The sequence below is a fragment of the Suncus etruscus genome, chromosome 16 (genome assembly GCF_024139225.1).
Source record: "Suncus etruscus isolate mSunEtr1 chromosome 16, mSunEtr1.pri.cur, whole genome shotgun sequence".
Taxonomy (NCBI): Eukaryota; Metazoa; Chordata; class Mammalia; order Eulipotyphla; family Soricidae; genus Suncus; species Suncus etruscus.
The window spans coordinates 57496314-57516600 of record NC_064863.1 but is presented as its reverse complement, the minus strand read 5'-3'; the positions used below and the strand labels follow the sequence as shown (position 1 = coordinate 57516600).

At 39.7% G+C, this 20287-nt stretch overlaps 1 protein-coding gene across 2 annotated transcripts in view; it reads left to right on the top strand.

Moving 5' to 3' along the window:
• Positions 1 to 20287, top strand: part of LOC126032359 (UDP-glucuronosyltransferase 2B31-like) — a 102132-nt gene that overhangs the window by 50359 nt on the left and 31486 nt on the right. The window contains exon 1 of one of the 2 annotated variants that reach the window (XM_049790019.1): positions 14762 to 15501. The exons of the other annotated variant lie outside the window; for it this stretch is intronic. Within the exon in view, the coding sequence (XP_049645976.1) occupies positions 14778 to 15501 (724 nt within the window). The 5' untranslated portion in view covers positions 14762 to 14777. Of the gene's footprint in view, positions 1 to 14761; positions 15502 to 20287 lie in introns of those variants that run through there. 2 annotated transcript variants of the gene reach the window in all.

Genomic DNA, 20287 nt, shown 5'->3' with positions numbered 1-20287 from the left:
CTTAACTATATTGAGAAAGGTTCCTTCCATTCCCATCTTGCTGAGAGTTTTGATCAAGAATGGGTGTTGGACCTTGTCAAATGCTTTCTCTGCATCTATTGATATAATCATGTGGTTTTTATTTTTCTTGTTGTTGATGTTGTGTATTATGTTGATAGACTTACGGATGTTAAACCATCCTTGCATTCCTGGGATGAAACCTACTTGATCGTAGTGGATGATCTTCTTAATGAGGTATTGAATCCTATTTGCCAGGATTTTGTTGAGGATCTTTGCATCTGCATTCATCAGCGATATTGGTCTGTAATTTTCTTTTTTGGTAGCATCTCTGTCTGGTTTAGGTATCAAGGTGATGTTGGCTTCATAAAAGCTATTTGGGAGTGTTTCCACTTGTTCAATTTCATGAAAGAGTCTTGCCAGGATTGGTAGTAGTTCCTCTTGGAAAGTTTGATAGAATTCATTAGTGAATCCATCTGGGCCTGGGCTTTTGTTTTTGGGCAGACTTTTGATTACCATTTTTATTTCATCTATGGTGATGGGGGTGTTTAGATATGCTACATCCTCTTCTTTCAACCGTGGAAGATTATAAGAGTCCAAGAATTTATCCATTTCTTCCAGGTTCTCATTTTTAGTGGCATAGAGTTTTTCAAAGTAGTTTCTGATTACCCTTTGAATCTCTGTCATATCAGTAGTGATCTCTCCTTTTTCATTCCTAATACGAGTTATCAAGTTTCTCTCTCTCTCTTTCTTTGTTAGGTTTGCCAGTGGTCTATCAATCTTGTTTATTTTTTCGAAGAACCAACTTCTGCTTTCGTTGCTCTTTCGAATTGTTTTTTGGGTTTCCACTTCGTTGATTTCTGCTCTCAGCTTTGTTATTTCCTTCTGTCTTTCTATTTTTGGGTCCTTTTGTTGAGTACTTTCTAGTTCTATTAGCTGTGTCATTAAGCTACTCAGGTAAGCTCCTTCTTCCTTCCTGATGTGTGCTTGTAAAGCTATAAATTTTCCTCTCAGTACTGCTTTTGCTGTGTCCCATAAGTTCTGATAGTTTGTGTCTTTATTGTCATTTGTTTCCAGGAACCTTTTGATTTCCTCCTTGATTTCATCTCGGACCCACTGGTTATTGAGTATGAGGCATTTAACTTCCAGGTGTTAAAATTTTTCTTCTGAGTCCCTTTGGAATTCACAAATAATTTCAGAGCCTTGTGGTCAGCGAAGGTAGTCTGCAAAATTTCTGTCCTCTTGATATTATGGAGGTATGTTTTATGTGCCAGCATGTAGTCTATCCTGGAGAATGTCCCATGTACATTGGAGAAGAATGTGTATCCAGGTTTCTGGGGATGGAGTGTCCTATATATATCCACTAGGCCTCTTTCTTCCATTTCTCTCCTCAGGTCTAGTATATTCTTGTTGGGTTTCAGTTTGGTTGACCTATCCAGTGTTGACAAAGCAGTGTTGAGGTCCCCCACAATTATTGTGTTGTTATTGATATTGTTTTTCAGATTTGTCAACAGTTGTTTTAAATATTTTGCTGGCCCCTAATTTGGTGCACATATGTTTAGGAGAGTTATTTCTTCCTGCTCTACATACCCCTTGATTAATATAAAATGTCCATCTTTGTCCCTTACAACCTTCCTGAGTATAAAGTTTGCATTATCTGATATTAGTATGGCCACTCCAGCTTTTTTATGGGTGTTGTTTGCTTGGATAACTTTTCTCCAGCCTTTTATTTTGAGTCTATGTTTGTTCTGACTATTCAGGTGCATTTCTTGTAGGCAGCAGAAGGTTGGATTGAGTTTTTTGATCCATTTAGCCACTCTGTGTCTCTTAACTGGTGCATTTAGTCCATTGACGTTGAGAGAAAGAATTGTCCTAGGATTTAATGCCATCTTTATATCGAGATTTGGTGTGTCTTTTGGTCAGTCTTGTCTTAGATTAGGTCTTTCAGTTTTTCTCTTCAGACTGGTTTTGAGTCTGTAAAGTTTCTGAGCTGTTTTTTGTCTGTGAAACCATGTATTCTTCCGTCAAACCGGAAAGTGAGTTTTGCTGGGTACAGTATTCTAGGTGAAGCATTCATTTCATTCAGTCTTGTCACAATATCCCACCACTGCTTTCTGGCATTTAGTGTTTCTGGTGACAGGTCTGCTGTAAATCTCAAGGATGCTTGCTTGAATGTAATTTTCCCTTTTGATCTTGCTGTTTTCAGAATTCTGTCTCTATCTGTGGGATTTGTCATTGTGACTAGGATGTGTCTTGGGGTGTTTTTTCTTGGGTCTCTTTTGGTTGGTACTCTTCGAGCATGCAGGATTTGATCACATATATTCTTTAGCTCTGGGAGTTTCTCTTTAATGATATTCTTGACCGTTGATTCTTCCTGGAAATTTTCTTCCTGGGTCTCTGGGACTCCAATGATTCTTAAGTTGTTTCTGTTGATCTTATCATAGACCTCTATTTTCATCTGTTCCCATTCTTTGACTAATTTTTTCATTGTCTGTTCATTTGTTTTAAGTTTTTTTTTCCAATCTCTCTTGTTGTATGGAATTGTTATGTATCTCATCTTCCACAGCACCAAGTCTATTCTCAGCTTCTGATACCCTGTCCCAGAGCTTATCCATTTTGTCATTCACTTCATTTACTGATTTTTTCAGGCCTGTTATTTGACATGTTATTTCAGTTTGGAGTTTTGTGATTTCTGTCTTCATATTTTCTTGATTCTTATTAGTGTTCTGTTCTATTCTATTCATGGTTTCTTTGAGTTCTTTGAGTATAATCCATATTGCTACTCTAAAGTCCTTATCTGAGAGATTGATTAGTTGGTTGGTCATTAACTGGTCATCAGAATTGTCATCTTCATTCTCTATGTCTGATGCTGGCCTGCGTTGTTTCCCCATTGTCACACTTGTATTGTGGGTTTTTCTACGTGTTGTGGTGGTATTCATTGGTTATATGATGCAGGCAACACACTTCTCTGGCTCCGCCCTTTCTGGATGGGCCGACTTGCCTCCAAGGTAGGGGAGTCCTCTGTGGATGAAGCCTCACACAGGATCAAATCTTAGGCCCAAGCACGCAGCAGAGAAGACAGTCTGGAGAGAAATTCTTGCTTCTGTGATCCAGCACAGTTCTTAGTGTGGTTTTTTTCTTCTTGTGATGGTGTTCTTTTTTTAGAAAGAGCGCACGGCTGCGTAGCGAAGTGGAGCTAAGTGCCTTCTGGAGCCTCTTTTCAGCCCACTCTCAGGAGGTTCACGCAACAGGATAGCAGAGAGACACACACAGGCAGCACTCACAGTTTTTCACAGTCGGGCCCCACTGGTCAGGCATAGTTTTCACTCGCTCGCTGGGCAGCTTCAGAATGCTGTATTTTTGGGGTTCACTTTCCAGGACTCTGAGGAGAGTCACTGGCTCGCTGGGTAGCTTCTGAATGTAGTTTCTTTGGGGTTCGCTTCCCAGGGCTCTGAGGAGAGCTTCCAGAGTTCAGGAAAGACAGAGAAGGGTAGGACAGGGCTCCCTTCCAGTGCTCAGTTTCCTCAGAAGAAGCACAGCCGGGTGGAGACTCTGCAGGTAGAACAATCAACACTCTGCCTGGAGACCCCCACATCCAGCCATTTCTTACTCACTCACTGGCTCGCTGGGTAGCTCCCGAATGTAGTTTCTTTGGGGTTCGCTTCCCAGGGCTCTGAGGAGAGCTTCCAGAGTTCAGGAAAGACAGAGAAGAGTAGGACAGGGCTCCCTTCCGGTGCTCAGTTTCCTCAGAAGAAGCACAGCCGGGTGGAGACTCTGCAGGTAGAGCAATCTGCACTCTGCCTGGAAACCCCCACATGCAGCCATTTCTCACTCACTCACTGGCTCGCTGGGTAGCTTCCGAATGTAGTTTCTTTGGGGTTCGCTTCCCAGGGCTCTGAGGAGAGCTTCCAGAGTTCAGGAAAGACAGAGAAGAGTAGGACAGGGCTCCCTTCTGGTGCCCAGTTTCCTCAGAAGAAGCACAGCCGGGTGGAGGCTCTGCAGGTAGAGCAGACAGCACTCTGCCTGGAAACCTCCACATGCAGCCATTTCTCACTCACTCACTGGCTCGCTGGGTAGCTCCCGAATGTAGTTTCTTTGGGGTTCGCTTCCCAGGGCTCTGAGGAGAGCTTCCAGAGTTCAGGAAAAACAGAGAAGGGTAGGACAGGGCTCCCTTCCGGTGCTCAGTTCCTCAGAAGAAGCACAGCCCGGTGGGAACTCTGCAGGTAGAGCAATCAGCACTCTGCCTGGAAACCCCCACATGCAGCCATTTCTCACTCACTCACTGGCTCGCTGGGTAGCTCCCGAATGTAGTTTCTTTGGGGTTCGCTTCCCAGGGCTCTGAGGAGAGCTTCCAGAGTTCAGGAAAGACAGAGAAGAGCAGGACAGGGCTCCCTTCTGGTGCCCAGTTTCCTCAGAAGAAGCACAGCCGGGTGGAGGCTCTGCAGGTAGAGCAATCAGCACTCTGCCTGGAAACCTCCACATGCAGCCATTTCTCACTCACTCACTGGCTCGCTGGGTAGCTTCCGAATGTAGTTTCTTTGGGGTTCGCTTCCCAGGGCTCTGAGGAGAGCTTCCAGAGTTCAGGAAAGACAGAGAAAAGTAGGACAGGGCTCCCTTCCGGTGCCCAGTTTCCTCAGAAGAAGCACAGCCGGGTGGAGGCTCTGCAGGTAGAGCAATCAGCACTCTGCCTGGAAACCCCCACATGCAGCCATTTCTCACTCACTCACTGGCTCGCTGGGTAGCTTCCGAATGTAGTTTCTTTGGGGTTCGCTTCCCAGGGCTCTGAGGAGAGCTTCCAGAGTTCAGGAAAGACAGAGAAAGAGTAGGACAGGGCTCCCTTCCGGTGCCCAGTTTCCTCAGAAGAAGCACAGCCGGGTGGAGGCTCTGCAGGTAGAGCAATCAGCACTCTGCCTGGAAACCCCCACATGCAGCCATTTCTCACTCACTCACTGGCTCGCTGGGTAGCTTCCGAATGTAGTTTCTTTGGGGTTCGCTTCCCAGGGCTCTGAGGAGAGCTTCCAGAGTTCAGGAAAGACAGAGAAAGAGTAGGACAGGGCTCCCTTCTGGTGCCCAGTTTCCTCAGAAGAAGCACAGCCGGGTGGAGGCTCTGCAGGTAGAGCAATCAGCACTCTGCCTGGAAACCCCCACATGCAGCCATTTCTCACTCACTCACTGGCTCGCTGGGTAGCTTCCGAATGTAGTTTCTTTGGGGTTCGCTTCCCAGGGCTCTGAGGAGAGCTTCCAGAGTTCAGGAAAGACAGAGAAAAGTAGGACAGGGCTCCCTTCCGGTGCCCAGTTTCCTCAGAAGAAGCACAGCCGGGTGGAGGCTCTGCAGGTAGAGCAATCAGCACTCTGCCTGGAAACCCCCACATGCAGCCATTTCTCACTCACTCACTGGCTCGCTGGGTAGCTTCCGAATGTAGTTTCTTTGGGGTTCGCTTCCCAGGGCTCTGAGGAGAGCTTCCAGAGTTCAGGAAAGACAGAAAAGAGTAGGACAGGGCTCCCTTCTGGTGCCCAGTTTCCTCAGAAGAAGCACAGCCGGGTGGAGGCTCTGCAGGTAGAGCAATCAGCACTCTGCCTGGAAACCCCCACATGCAGCCATTTCTCACTCACTCACTGGCTCGCTGGGTAGCTTCCGAATGTAGTTTCTTTGGGGTTCGCTTCCCAGGGCTCTGAGGAGAGCTTCCAGAGTTCAGGAAAGACAGAGAAAAGTAGGACAGGGCTCCCTTCCGGTGCCCAGTTTCCTCAGAAGAAGCACAGCCGGGTGGAGGCTCTGCAGGTAGAGCAATCAGCACTCTGCCTGGAAACCCCCACATGCAGCCATTTCTCACTCACTCACTGGCTCGCTGGGTAGCTTCCGAATGTAGTTTCTTTGGGGTTCGCTTCCCAGGGCTCTGAGGAGAGCTTCCAGAGTTCAGGAAAGACAGAAAAGAGTAGGACAGGGCTCCCTTCTGGTGCCCAGTTTCCTCAGAATAAGCACAGCCGGGTGGAGGCTCTGCAGGTAGAGCAATCAGCACTCTGCCTGGAAACCCCCACATGCAGCCATTTCTCACTCACTCACTGGCTCGCTGGGTAGCTTCCGAATGTAGTTTCTTTGGGGTTCGCTTCCCAGGGCTCTGAGGAGAGCTTCCAGAGTTCAGGAAAGACAGAGAAAAGTAGGACAGGGCTCCCTTCCGGTGCCCAGTTTCCTCAGAAGAAGCACAGCCGGGTGGAGGCTCTGCAGGTAGAGCAATCAGCACTCTGCCTGGAAACCCCCACATGCAGCCATTTCTCACTCACTCACTGGCTCGCTGGGTAGCTTCCGAATGTAGTTTCTTTGGGGTTCGCTTCCCAGGGCTCTGCGGAGAGCTTCCAGAGTTCAGGAAAGACAGAAAAGAGTAGGACAGGGCTCCCTTCTGGTGCCCAGTTTCCTCAGAAGAAGCACAGCCGGGTGGAGGCTCTGCAGGTAGAGCAATCAGCACTCTGCCTGGAAACCCCCACATGCAGCCATTTCTCACTCACTCACTGGCTCGCTGGGTAGCTTCCGAATGTAGTTTCTTTGGGGTTCGCTTCCCAGGGCTCTGAGGAGAGCTTCCAGAGTTCAGGAAAGACAGAAAAGAGTAGGACAGGGCTCCCTTCTGGTGCCCAGTTTCCTCAGAAGAAGCACAGCCGGGTGGAGGCTCTGCAGGTAGAGCAATCAGCACTCTGCCTGGAAACCCCCACATGCAGCCATTTCTCACTCACTCACTGGCTCGCTGGGTAGCTTCCGAATGTAGTTTCTTTGGGGTTCGCTTCCCAGGGCTCTGAGGAGAGCTTCCAGAGTTCAGGAAAGACAGAGAAAAGTAGGACAGGGCTCCCTTCCGGTGCCCAGTTTCCTCAGAAGAAGCACAGCCGGGTGGAGGCTCTGCAGGTAGAGCAATCAGCACTCTGCCTGGAAACCCCCACATGCAGCCATTTCTCACTCACTCACTGGCTCGCTGGGTAGCTTCCGAATGTAGTTTCTTTGGGGTTCGCTTCCCAGGGCTCTGAGGAGAGCTTCCAGAGTTCAGGAAAGACAGAAAAGAGTAGGACAGGGCTCCCTTCTGGTGCCCAGTTTCCTCAGAAGAAGCACAGCCGGGTGGAGGCTCTGCAGGTAGAGCAATCAGCACTCTGCCTGGAAACCCCCACATGCAGCCATTTCTCACTCACTCACTGGCTCGCTGGGTAGCTTCCGAATGTAGTTTCTTTGGGGTTCGCTTCCCAGGGCTCTGAGGAGAGCTTCCAGAGTTCAGGAAAGACAGAGAAAAGTAGGACAGGGCTCCCTTCCGGTGCCCAGTTTCCTCAGAAGAAGCACAGCCGGGTGGAGGCTCTGCAGGTAGAGCAATCAGCACTCTGCCTGGAAACCCCCACATGCAGCCATTTCTCACTCACTCACTGGCTCGCTGGGTAGCTTCCGAATGTAGTTTCTTTGGGGTTCGCTTCCCAGGGCTCTGAGGAGAGCTTCCAGAGTTCAGGAAAGACAGAAAAGAGTAGGACAGGGCTCCCTTCTGGTGCCCAGTTTCCTCAGAATAAGCACAGCCGGGTGGAGGCTCTGCAGGTAGAGCAGTCAGCACTCTGCCTGAAAACCTCCACATGCAGCCATTTCTCACTCACTCCAGTGGTGTACATTCTATGATTGAAATGCAAGTATGAATAATTTTGTAACAAATATGCTTAAATAAAAAATATTTTTAAAACATTTCAGACACTCTATCATAATTCCTTTATAATATGATATTATATGCCTTTAACAAAGTGCTGTTTGTGTGTGTGTGTGTGTGTATTTAGTTTGGATTATTGCAGTACACATTAAAGTCGCAATAGATTTTTTTCCTTTCAGTGAAATCACTACTTTTCTCTTTAACACTGTTCTTGCTTTGAAAGATTGTTAAAAGGTTTTTCTCTCTTACCTGTTTCATCTCTATTTTGTAGGGTTTCAATTTTTCAGCACATTTTGGTTATCAAGAGGAAATGTTTTGATTCCTTATTATCTGAAATCAAAGCATTTTTCCTTGAGAAGGGTGTTCACTATCCAGAATTAACAAATGATCAGTGGATTCAAAAACTGTATTTCATGGTGGATATTACTTCACATCTAAATCAGCTTAATCATTAACTACAGGGGGGAAAAACACAATTTTTCCAATGTTAGAAGAAGTTATTTCATTTGAAAACAAATTATCTGTTTTTGCTCAAGATTTTGACAGAGAAACTGATTGACTTTTCAAGCCTATGGAAACATCGCCAAAAAAATAATTCTGATATTGACATTATCTATTTTAAAACAGAACTTTTAAATATGCAGAAAGCTTTTCTCAAGAGTTTTCAGGATTTTAGAAACAGCAAAGCAATATTGGCCTTTGGTAAAAAAAAAAAAAAAAACTCTGGATGCCACTGTAATGAAATTAAAATGTTCTCCCTTTAAAATCTACATTGGCAACTTTGAAATGCAAAGAACTGTAGAGCTCGAAATTTGAAGTTCTTTGTGCTAATTTAGAACTATTGGAGAAACTCAAATGTGAACTTAGTTCACAGCACAGTGGTCTGCTTTGAAAGACCTAGAGAAGGAAGATATTTTGATTTTTAACACCTGAAATAGTATTCCTGACTCATATAATCAACTAAAAAAGCTAGCATTTACTGTTCTTTCCTTGTTTGGGTCTATATATTTATGCGAACAATCATTTTCAAGCATGAATCTTATCAAGAGTAAATTGAGAAATTGTCTCATCAATGAGAACCTGGAATCGTGCCTAAAATTAAAAACAACATACAAACCTGACTAACTCAAAGGAAATGCAAGGAAATGCAAGGACAATGTTCACGTTAGTGTTTGTGACTTTGTCAGCCATTATCAAGATGTAATTTTCTCTACATTGTAAGGCAAATTTTACAGAATTTAACATTATCAATAAATAATATTATTCCAAAGTTTTTGTTTTATTAGTTGTATTATTTGTATTCTCCCGACCTATGTGGATACTTGCATGCAGAATATTCTCAATAAAAACTTAGACCTCTAAACACAGAAGTCTTCCACACACCAAAAAAAAAAAAAAAAAAAAAAAAAAAAAAAAAAAAAACACCACCGGGAGAGTAAAGGTTCCTGAGCAAAGTCTAGAGTTGATCCCATGACAGTATGCTCCAAGGACGGAGAAACCCCATATCTCTTAGGCCAAGTGAATTCCTTTTCGAATGACCCCAATATTTACTGTGCCAGGGCAGGAGGGAAAAAATAAAAATACAAAAAGCACAAAACCTTGGTTATTATCTATATATATTTTTTACCTCCATTTATTATTGTTATTATTATCTTTATTCACCTATCTATTTTGGTCGATTTCTCTGTTTGGGAGTGAGTATTGAAACTGTCCCCAATCATACTTATATTTTCTCTTCCTTTCTTTTCTTTCGTTATGTGCTATGCCATGTTTCTCATTTCAAGACCATGGCGTGTTTTTTTGTTTGTTTGTTTTTGTTTGTTTTTTGTTTGTTTTGCTTTTTTTGTTTGTTTGTTTGCCTGTTTTTTTTTTTTGTGGTGCTTATCGATATAGCTCGAGCCCTCACTGGATATTTGACACTTCTTTTGGTACTGGTGGAGTGATTCACCTTCTTTTTCTCCATCTCTCAAATCGATGATGAGAGCCTCTAGAAGGATTCCGCCCAGTTTCGGGGTATTAGACCCTTACCCCAGTTTATTACTTTTCTCTTTTTCAAACAAAACCACGCAACTTGAACTAGCTAGTCCTGCCTCCAGTTAGAGGGGGAACTAAGGGAGGCATCAAGACCAAACAGGTGCAAGACTACTAAGTTGTGGGTTAGATACAGAGGGGACCACATATTCTAGCCGACCTGGGGTGAGGGAAGAGGAAATGGGAGGTAGGACAGAAACGGAGGTGTAGGGAGGACAATTTGGTGATGGGAATCCCCCCTGATTTTATGTAAATACGTACCTAAAATATTATTGTCAACACTATGTAAACCACTATGATCAAAATAAAAATTAAAAAAAAAACTTATTGAAACTAAAAACAGTGTACCTTCCTATGTATTTTCAATTTTAAAAATGTGGCTCTTGGGGCCGGAGAGATAGCATGGAGGTGGAGTGTTTGCCTTTCTTGCAAAAGAACTGTGGTCCGAATAGCAGCATTTTATATGGTCCCCTGTGCCTTCCAGGGATGATTTTTGAGCATAGAGCCAGGAGTAACCCCTGAGCACTGCCAGGTGTGACCCAAAAACAAAAATAAATGTGTCTCTCAAAATAAATTTTAATCGTGGTTTTGGCAAGATTTTGCTCAGTTGAAAAAAAGGTTGCCCACCACTGTCTTAGGACAAGGGAATTTCCTTTCTAATTTCCCCAATACTTACTGTGACTATGAGGGGGAAAAAAACCTTGCCATACCGATCCCAAATTTACTTTTTTCTTTATTTTTCTTTTCTTCTTTTAAATTTATACTTATATCTTCTAGACAGGAGCTTCCCCCACATTCTTTATCTTCTTTTTTAAAAAGAATCATAGAACATAAACCATTTTCTTCCGCCTCATATTTCTATGCTTTCCTACAAACTGAGAAAAACGTGGATGGTACAGGCTCATGAGCATGAGTAGAAATTCAAATATGATCAGACATAAATACTCAATTCAAAGTCAACAACAAAATAATCCAGACACCAAAACTACAACAAGGGACCTGTTATAGTGCAGGGGGTAAAGGATGAAGGTACGGGATGCATGTTGGGAACAATGGCAGAGGGAGCTCAACACGGCTGGTGGGATTTTCCCTAACTCATTCTCACTATATACCTTACATATTACTGCGAAAGAATTGTAATTCTCATTGGTCTCAATAAAATTTATAAAAATAAATAAAGTAAGTTTGGAAAAACAAAAATATAAAAATGCATAGATGAGATTGTAGGAGTGTGTGGGCTGTGGATTGGACGATTCTCTACCTCCCCAGAGGTATACGAAGAAGTGAGGGCAAACTAACAGAGCTGAGGCCGCCATTGTGGGCACTTGGAGATTGCTGGCAGAGGGCAATACTACTCCTTCTCACAGGTATCAGGAGGGAAGAGACTGGAGGGTGGGGCCATACCTCTGCAACTGCCATATTATTCCCTGCTTAGGGGGCACTCCAAAGAAGGGACCAAGTTCCACAACACAGGGAACAAAGTAAGGCTGAAACCCGAAGACAAAACACCCTGAGCAACAACATGCAAAGAAATATGGGTAAACAAAGGAAGACAATTGCAGCCAAGGGTATACAGAGAACAGAGAAATTCTATCAAGTTTCCAAGCCCACCAAAACTCACGAGCCCAATAGATGAGGACCAAAATGGGCAATAAAAGCCATAGCAATGGACATAAAAGAATCACTAGCCAAGGAGTTCAAGAAATCTATAGATGAACAAATTAACCAACTCAAAGGAGAACTTTTACAGAACATGAGAGAGTCCATACAAACAGAATTAGAGGAAATAAAAAAGTGTCTTAGCAAGCCATTATAGCAGAATTTCACAGTTGGAGATTTGCATAGAGGAACTTGAAGTAAAACTACAAGCCACAAACATCAAAGAAGTCAATAAGGAAATAAGAGGTAAAGCATTGGAAGAAAATGTTAGGTATTTAATGAACAAAGACAAAAGAACTAATCTACAGATTGTAGGAATATCAGAGGGGGAGAAAAAAGGGAAGGGAGAAGAACTAGTGGTCAGAGAAGTAATAGCAGAAAACTATCCCACCCTCTGGAAAGAGGTTCCTGTGCAAATCCAAGAGTCCTTAATAAAATAGACCCTAATAAACCAACACCAAGACATATAATAATCCAAATGGCAAAAAGAGAGAGAGAAAGATGAATTCTTTAAAGTAATAAGGGAGGAAAAAACACTCAAGTACAAAGGATGGAACATTAGAATCAAACCAGATCTCCCATTTGAAACAATACAAGCAAGAAGACAGTGGAACAACATATTTAAACTACTGAATGAAAGAAACTTCCAACCTAGAGTCCACTAAATATATAAAGCCAACAATATATGTAAGGAATTTGCTTGCAAACCTGGAGAAACATATGGAAGTAAATGTGATAGTAGTAGATCTCAATACTCTCCTTTCACCACTGGACAGATCCACCAGACAGAAAACTAGCAAAGATATAAAAGCTCTAAAAATGAAATTAGAAGAACTAGGTCTAATAGACTTATATAGGGCTCTCCACCCCCCAGAAAGCAGAATACACATTCTTCTCAATTACATATGAACCTTCTCCAGAATGGATCATACCTTAGGATAAAAACTAAACTTGCACGAAGTTACAAATATAAGGATAATTAGAAGCATCCTATCAGATCACTATGCAACAGAGATCAATATTGACTGTAAAAAAGAAGCTATGGAGAAAATCCAACAACTGGAGTTTAAGCCAAATGCTGCTCAACAGCAGCTGGATCATAGAGGAACTCAAGGAAGAGATAAAAAGATTCCTTGAGACAAATGATAATGAAGAGACAAATTGTTAAAAATCTGTGGGACACAGCAAAAGCAGTAATTAGGGGGAAACTCATAGCAACACGGGCCTGTATCAGGAAAGAGGAAAATGACAAAATCAACACTTTAAAGGGACACCTTAAGGAGCTGGAAGAACTGTAGCAAAGAAACCCAAACACAACCAGAATACAAGAAATAATAAAAACCAGAGCAGAAATAAACAACATAAAAACTAAGAAAACAATACCAAAAAATCAATGAAATCAAAAATGGTTATTCAAAAGAATAAACAAGATTGACAAACACTGGCAAGACTCACAAAAAAGAGGGAAAACACCCAAATAAATAGGATCACAATTTAAAGGGGAGAGATTACAATAGAACCCCAAGAAATCCAAGACATAATGAGGACTTATTATAAACAACTAAACTCAGTCAGGTTTAGAGAACCCAGAAGAAACTGCAAATTTTTACAAAAATTTCAAATATATGACCAGAGCTATCTAGATGAGAAGCCATCTTTAAAAAAGTGAAATGTTTCATTCATTGTGAAAGAGAAATACATTTTAGTCCAGAATAAACTCTAGTCCAATTTTTAAAAATCTAAAAAAAATGCATAGATGAAAAATGCATGGATGAACAACAAACCAATTTGCATTTTATTGAAAAATAAAAATTATATGTAGCATATTTCCTTAATTAATTAGTCTTCTAAACATCACTTGGAATTTATATTATGGAAAGGTAATATTTCTCTTCAGCATGAAAATCAATGTACATCTAAATCAGAAGGTCACAAACACAATGTGCTCTCCATGCTTCCAAGGTTACTGCATATTCCAAATGCACCCAAAAGCAGGGCAGGAAGGTGCAGAAAGGGAAATTATTACAAGTAGAGGAGTTGCTATTATAGCCAATAATAAAATAATTTTCATGCAATATTATTAATCTTATATTCCCTTTGTCAGACATATATGTACCATCAATAGATAAATGTGAACCTGAAGTTGTGTGTAACATACTTTTAATAAGTTTAATTCAATCCCTCCAAACAGTGTTAGATGTATGTAACTAAATGTTCAGGGGAAAAAAGTGCTATTTATTTGAAACTGAAGAGCAAACCACAGGAAATAAACAGAGAAAATATACAAAGGGTCCAATTAAGTGTGTATTCTATCGTACACTAAAGAATACAAGAATAATTTATACTGTCTACAACTAAAACAGTCTCTGGACATTCAATTCTATTATATACATCTGAAGCCCATTCTTTGTGGAAATGCCAGACCATTATATTTACTACCTTGTTGTACCGTTTGAAGCTGGGGAATGTGATTCCTCCCAATTATTTTCCTAAGGGTGCTTCATGAGTAGTGGCTGGAGGGAGTTTTTGTTCCATATGAATATTGTGAGGCATGCTGGAAAGAGGATGGCATTAGGGAAACTGGGGTAAATTTGTGGCAGGAAATGAAACATGTGAAGAGATGGGTGTAGGAACATTGAGTGAAACATTGAGTGAGTGAAACCATCCATAGACATATTAATTTTATATATCAAATTGATATGATGAAAAATATTTAATCTATGATAGTAATTAAGTCACATAATATTAGTAAATAACCCAATATATGGAAGTGTTTGTTGGTAGCATATGAAAAATTTTATTATGACTGAAGCACCAATATACTTCTAGAAGAGTGATACTAAATGAGTTCTTCATACTCATTTTAGAATGACCTGAGTTATCATAAAATTTTAAGTTTTTATTATTCTATGTTTATTATCCCTTTGATTTCCAATAAAAAGCCACATACAAGTTACAGTGAATTATATGTATTTCTTGATATTATTTTATCCCTTAACTGATAGTCTCTAAATCTGTTCATATTTTAGGGAAACACAATAATATATCTTTTCTTAGAGCTGTTTAATATTATATCGTATTTGCTGTACCTCTATATTTAGAGTGTCTCCTCAAACATACTCTGTTATTGACAGACTTATGAAACAGGTTATGTAACACTGGTGACTAGAAAACTAGGCTACTATTTTATAACTTGATGAAAGCTTTCATAACCTTCCAACAAATAATCAATTTATTTGCAAGTAAGAAAGGTCACCTACATTTTGTTTATACTGACCAGTTAAATATGCTGATTGATGACTTTATATATTTACTTTATATATTAACTTTAAAAGTTATATTTTAACTTTCTTATTGATTTATATCTTGGATAGAAACACTGCCATTAGACTGAAAAGAACAGTCTGCAAAAGAGACTCACTTTCTGTCATAATGTCTATGAAATGGCTTTCAATTTTTCTGCTGGTAGAGCTAGGTTGTTACTTTAGTTGTGGGACTTGTGGAAAGGTGCTCGTGTGGCCCACAGACTACAGCCATTGGATTAACATGGAGACAATTCTGGAAGAGCTTATCAAAAGAGGTCATGAAGTGATTGTTCTGTCATCTTCAAATTTAAATTTTGTTGGTTCCAACAAATCATCTGCTATTAAATTTGAGATTTTCCAATCATCTTTGTCTAAGAAAAATCATGCGACTATGTTCAATAAACTTATAACTACATGGATATATGATAAGTCAAAAAATTCACTTTTGGCATATTACTCAAAAATGCAAGATCTCCTTTGGGAATTTTATGACATTATTGAACAGGATTGTAAAAATGTAGTTTTCAACAAGAAATTGATGCAAAAACTACAAGACTCAAGGTTTGATCTTGTTTTTGCGGATGCTATTGTACCCTGTGGTGAGCTTCTGGCTGAAATATTCAAAGTACCTTTAGTGTACACTCTTAGTGGATCGCCTGGAAGTGGAATTGAAAGGAATAGAGGAGGACTTCCACTCCCACCATCCTATGTTCCTGTTATGCGGTCAGAATTAACTAATACAATGACATTCATGGAGAGAGTAAAAAATATGATATATATGCTTTATTTTGATTTTTGGTACCAGCTATTTAATGAGAAGAAATGGGATCAATTTTATAGTGAAGTGCTAGGTAAGTCATGTTATAGTTCATAATAAGATGACTTACCCATCATAATACTTAATGACTTTTTATCCATTTATAGATTTTTAAACTAAATTAAGGATAAATTTATTACTGAGTAATTCATAACTGGTACGGAAATTTCTAGTTATACATACAACACAAATTTACTTACTGTAAATTTTGGGATTATTTTACAATCCATTATAATTTTAAAAATAGGCTTTGTAATATAGTTATTTATAGAGGCAGTGTCATAGGTTTCTAGAAACAAAAGAATAAGTTGAGAGGTGCTTTCATGAAAAAAAATCACATTCTGATTTCTGAATCAGGGTAAATTCACCTAGTGTTATTTAAAGGACTCTCATTTTATGCAGAAACGATAAAAATAATCAACTCCTTTGGACATTATATGGTACATTATCTCCTGTTGTTAGTTAGCAACTGTGGGGATTCTTTTTGAGTCATGTACACTGCTTTTTTTTTTTTGTTCTGAGTTCCCACAGGCAGTGCCTAGGGGGTTTTACTGGATCTGTGCTAACGGGTGACTTCTTGAAGTATTTAAGGGACCATATGTCTCACCAGGTAAATCAACTACTTAACTCTACGTTCAATGTTAGAGCTTTACCTGTGTGCTTTCTTTCAGATCCCATTCATAATCACTTAATTTTAATTATTTTATGGTATTTTATGGTAATTAAGCTCCAGGGTTACAGGTTGTTCATAATACATTTTTTCTTCAAAGATACAAAGTTGTTCATGACTGAGTTTCTGTCATACAATATTAAAACACCCTTCACTAGTAAACATTTCCCATCAACAATGTCATCAGTATCTCTTCTTCCCTCCTCACAGCCTGCCCCTGAAGCAGACCTTCTTCTTCTCCTTCTTCTCCTTCTTCTTCTCCTTCTCCTTCTTCTTCTTCTTCTTCTTCTTCTTCTTCTTCTTCTTTTTCTTCTTCTTCTTCTTCTTCTTCTTCATCTTTCTTCTTTTCTTCTTTCTCCTTTTCTTTTTCTCTTTTCTTCTTTCTTTTCCTTATTCTTCTTTCTTCCTTTCTTCTTTCTTCTCCTTGTTCTTCTTTCTTCCTCCTCTTCTTTATCTGTTCTTCTCCCTTTTCTTTTTCATCTTTCTTCTTCTCCTTCTATCTTCTACTTTTTGTCTTATTGTCTAAATAATCTTTTTTATCTTTTCTTTCATTTTTCCTCTTCTTTTTTCTTATGATCTTTGTCTTCATCTTCTTTTCTTTATCTTTTTTGTTTGTTTACTTGTTTTTTAGTCACACCTGATGGTGCTTAGGGGTTACTCCTGGCTCTGTGCTCAGAAAGCACTCCTGCAAGGCTGGAAAGATCATATGGGATGCCAGGTTTCAAATCATTATTCATCCTGGATCAGCTGCATACAAGGAAAACACCCTACCACTGTGCTTTCTTTTTCATCTCCTTTGTCATAGTTTTTTCTTTCCTTTTTTTAATAGGATGAAACGTTTAATAAAAAGGATACATTCTGAGCAATAAGTTTTAGGCAATTTAGCCATTGTCCAAATGTCATAGAATGTAATTAAATAAGCCTAGATGTTTCAAACTGCTTCATATGCAAGTTACATGGTATAGCTTTTTATGACCACCTTAGCATGTATGTATCCCATGTTAAAACAAAACAAATCAACAAATCAATAAGAAATGTAAATAGCCTGTAGAAAAATAAACAAAATATTGACAAGCAATTCAAAAAATAGAAACCAGGATGAAAATTTAAAACATCGTAAGAAATTCTAAAGTGATAGCAACAAACACTGTCAAAAGGCAAAAGGCACAGCCTGAGAAAGCATCAACTGATCAAACTTTTCTTCAAGAAAATGTAGTCACTTTGAATTTAGTTTAATTTGGGAATACCCTATTATCAAGCTATTTTAATTCTAAATAACTGTCTAGGAGCATGTATGTTCTTAAGCAAACCAGTAGACATATTTAAGCAAATTCACTGCCATACAATTTATAAAAGAAAAATTGAAAGCAACAAATCTTAAATTTAGATAGACAGAATACAGGGATTATTTGTGTGACACAGGAGGCCCCAGGCACCCCCTAGTATTCTAGGTGAACTTCAACCCCAAATGCACTGCATCATTTCATCCTTACATTGAATTTTCTGTCTAGGTGGTTGAAAATCATCAGGAGATGATTTAGGGACTCCTAAACACTGCCTTGAGAAAAACAAAAATCATTAATTTTAAATAAATTAATTAAGTAGCAGGTCCTGTAAAAAATGCCATCATTTATTCACAATAATGACCACAAGATATCCACTTTAATGAAGTGATGATACATGAGCATCAAACTGAATAAACCTAAAAATCTTAATAGGAAATGAGAGATTAGGCAAAATTATAATTACTATTTGAGAAAATCAACACAAAATAATAGTCTATACTAATTTTGTATAGATGAAATGCAAAAAATTCATAGACCATATACCTTACTCTGGTCAAAGGATAATAAAGGTGAGTTTTTGCAATAATGACCACAAGATATCCACTTTAATGAAGTGATGATACATGAGCATCAAACTGAATAAACCTAAAAATCTTAATAGGAAATGAGAGATTAGGCAAAATTATAATTACTATTTGAGAAAATCAACACAAAATAATAGTCTATACTAATTTTGTATAGATGAAATGCAAAAATTCATAGACCATATACCTTACTCTGGTCAAAGGATAATAAAGGTGAGTTTTTGCTTATATAGTATCATCTTTTTTAATATAATTTTTATTTTGATCATAGTGGCTTACCTATTGTTGACAATAATATTTAAGGTACATATTTACATAAAATCAGGGGGGATTCCCATCACCAATTTGTCCTCCCTACACCTCCGTTTTTGTCCTACCTCCCATATCCTCTTCCCTCACCCCCAGGGCTGCTAGAATATGTGGTCCCCTCTGTACCTAGCCTACTACTTAGTAGTCTTGCACCTGTTTGGTCTTGGTGCCTCCCTTATTTCCCCCTCTAACTGGGAGGCAGGACTAGATAGTTCAAGTTACATGGTTTTGTTTGAAGAAGAGAAAAGTAATAAACTGGGGTAAAAGTCTAATATGCCGAAAATGAGTGGAATCCTTCTAGAGGCTCTCATCATCGGTTTGAGAGTAAAGGAGAAAAAGAAGGATAAACACTCCACCAGTACAAAAAGAAGTGTCAAATACCCAGTGAGGACTCCAACAATAAAGATAAGCACCAGAAAAAAAAGCCATGGTCTTGAGATAAGAAACATGGCAGAGCACATAAAGAAAGAAAAGAAGAGAAAAAAAATAAGTATAAATGGGGAAAACAACTTCAATAACTACACCAAAACAAAGAAATCGACCAAAATTAGATAGGTAAATAAAAATAATAATAATAATAATAAATGAAGATAAAAAATAATATAAAAAAAAACAATGTTTTGTGCTTTTTGCTTTTTTTCCCCTCCTGCCCTGGCACAGTAAATATTAGGGTCATTCAAAAAGGAATTCACTTGGCCTAAGAGATATGGGGTTTCTCCACCCTTTGGAGTATATTGTCATGGGATTAACTATAGACTCTGTTCAGGATCATTTACTCTCCCAGTGGTGCTTTTGTGGTATTTGGAAAACTTCTGCTCCATCCTGGGTGATAAAATCAGAGCTCTGTATCTAGAGATCTCAGTATCTGCACATGTCCAGAAGTGGGACTTATGATGAAGTCAGTGTTTGTGGTTCTCGAAGTTCTGTTCCCTCAGTGTCATTTTAATCCATCTTCTGTGGTTGGTGGTCTTGGTCTTTGCACTGAACCTAGGATGACTCCTAGGATAGCGTCTTTCTTTGTGTTTCCAGAAGCCCCATTCCGTTGTAATTGTCTCTGCCAGATCTTTGGAACTGGGGATCATGGTTATTGTGCAGATCGTAGTTCAAACCCTAGACTAGGGCTTTTTTATTGGTCCCAAGATATATACAGTATGGTCATGGTTTTAGCAGCCAGTCATCTGTAAATCGCGATCTTGGCTTTTGGACCTACCAAAGGATAACAAGTCTTCTGATTTTGTCTTAACGTTAGCTGGTAAGGTAGGATAACCTGCTCTTAGGTCAAGTTGTTCCCATTTTCCTCGTTGTCAAGATATCATATTAGAGCTGGCACTTGTTGGTGACCCAGCAGTATTAAGGCTGTCCCAGATGGGATTTGTTTCCTGTAGCTGTTGTGAAGAACTGTGCCATTTCTATGTCTGGTATCCAGGGTTCAAGGCTGGAGAGATGGTGTCTAATCACCTGAGGTCTAAATTGAGTCCATATGACATATTTTCTAGGTAGGAGATATCCCTGAATTGTAAACAATTATGATTTCCTATCCATAGTAGATAAGAGCTCTTTTTATATGTAAGATTTCCCCTTTTTTAGTGTGCCTTTGCAGGGAGAAATGGTGCTACATTATATTGTTGGTGCATTTAGGGGTGGACAGAGAGGAAAACAGAAACAGGTCACACACCCAAAAAAGATAAAAATAAGAATAAAAATTTATGTGCTCACATATGTATATGTAGTACAGACATTTTTGAAAAAATGAATTAACAGAGTATTTAAAAGACCAAAGTGATGCAAAAGACTACCTTACATTTGGGGAAAAGCAGGTAAAGAGGTGGTGTAATACAGGTCTTATACTTATGTTGGAAGAACAGGTTTTCCCATTGTCTTTGGATTTTTCTTGTGGTGTGTGGGTTCCCAGGCACCTTTCCATCACAACCCCTGACCTTCTTCAGATTGGCAAAAGATTTGAGGCAGGGA